This window comes from Aplysia californica, unplaced genomic scaffold, assembly GCF_000002075.1.
Source record: "Aplysia californica isolate F4 #8 unplaced genomic scaffold, AplCal3.0 scaffold00117, whole genome shotgun sequence".
In the NCBI taxonomy this organism is placed as follows: Eukaryota; Metazoa; Mollusca; class Gastropoda; order Aplysiida; family Aplysiidae; genus Aplysia; species Aplysia californica.
In genome coordinates, this window is record NW_004797387.1 from 856,654 (window position 1) to 858,534 (window position 1,881).

General features: G+C 42.9%; 1 protein-coding gene across 1 annotated transcript in view; it reads left to right on the top strand.

The window, feature by feature from the left end:
- LOC101855718 overlaps window positions 1-1,881 on the top strand; it is a gene marked incomplete in the record, with an annotated part of 35,463 nt that overhangs the window by 2,546 nt on the left and 31,036 nt on the right. Inside the window, 1 exon segment of the mRNA XM_013081140.2 lies at window positions 1,323-1,579. Within this exon segment, the coding sequence (XP_012936594.1) occupies window positions 1,352-1,579 (228 nt within the window).

Sequence of the window (1,881 nt, forward strand, 5' to 3'; positions counted from 1 at the left end):
GGGTTCGTATTGTCCTTTAAGAAACCTTTCTTTTTCTTTTCTTTTTCTCTTCAATTTTTTCCCTTGCCCCTTTTATATGACATTGACGTCATCTGATTAGCAGAAAAAAAGTGCACATGATAGTGTCCAATAGTGTATTACTTGCATACTTAGTATGACAAGTAACTGTTACAGATAGAGATTCCAGGATTTAAGATGTACTGGTAAGTCATTGGTCTACTGATGTGGGATAAGAAATAATGATGGTGATGAATCATGATGTGGGACTGCGAGAAACCTTCGTTCTATATCCAACCAATCTGCACCAGATGTTACGCCCTTTTGTGTGCTGTAGACAGGAGGAATATCTGTCACATCGCGGTGAAATCAGGCCCTGGTAGAAGTCATGAAATCAGAGAAACCGACATGTTTCCACTCGTTCAGCAATCTTCGGCTCACCACCTTTTATCTCTACTTAAAACACATTCCTGCGTCGTCGATTTTTATTGCAAATAAAATGTTATTGCAAACTGCACAAAAATATAAATTTCCAGTTTCTTTTGGACACTCAAGCTTTGGAAGTCAGAAAATTTGACCGGCTATTTTCTCTCCACTTGTACTTCTGACCCCAGACCACCCTCACCCCCTTCTTTGCAAATACCTCGACTTCTATTCAAGACAGTTTGCATGTTCTTTTCATAAAAAGAAAGACAAATAAACGAACTGTAAGATGATACCAACAAATCCATACGCCCAAAATTTCATGCGCGCCTGACTGCACATTGTCGTGGTATTACAAACATATGTGAGGCAGCGTGGTGGAATCAGCCTCTCGTCAAAATAATCAAAGTGAAGAAAGTTGCATTTTCCCGCAGGATTGTGAGTTTTTATAAAATTTTGTTTATTGGCTCAACATCTTTCATGCCCTTAAAGAACTAATTTCTGTGTGGATTTTTTTCGTAAAAACGTCGATTAAAGGAACTAAAAATGTAAATTTTCAGTTACCATGGATTCTTAAGCTAGGGAAATAACTAATCTTTGCCGGCCATTTCTCACTAATTTTACCTCTGAAAACAGGTGACCCCCACCCCCTTCATTCGGAAATATCTCAACTTGTATTCAAGGTAAATGGATATTTTTTTTTTCATTCAAATAAAGACAAGTGAACAAGCTTTAAGATGATACCAAAACCTCTACATGCCCAAAAATTGACGAGAGCCTGATTCCACCACGCTGCCTCACATATGTTTTTTTGGCTTGGTTTTGCTTTGTTTTTGTTTGTTCATTGTTTTTTTCGGTATTATTGCTTAGAGTCTACCATTGTTTTCTCTCTGTCACTCCAGACAAGCCGCGCCCCCTCACAACTGTCACCATGGCAACGGCCAAGACAGAAGCAGTCCCCCTGGTGCCCAGTTTCGAGGCGCCAAAAGGCAACTGGATCGCCCGCAACCTCCGGCTGGTGAACGAGGACAGCCGGGAACTTTTCCCGCCGTCTGCCGCCGGATCCAGGACCAGCAAACAGGACAAGTTCAACTCTCTGTACAAAGTGGACTATCATAACTACCCTGAGGAGGCCTTCATTGAGGGATTGATGGAGAAGGTGAGGAGGGAGGGAGGAGGGAGGGGGAAGAAGGAGGAGAGGGGAGGATAGGGGCAGGTGGAGAGGGGGGAAGGGATATGGGAGACAATTTAAACTCTCTGTACAAAGTGGACTATCACAACAACCCTGAGGAGGTCTTTCTTGAGGGATAGATTGAGAAGGTGAGGAGGGAGGGAGGAGAGGAGGAAAGTAGAGAGGAAAGGGAGGGAGGAGAGGAAGAAGGTAGAGAGGAAAGGGAGTGGAAGAACCCGAGTGATATTGACCACAAATACTTTCCACCTTTCCCCATTATATCCCGGACT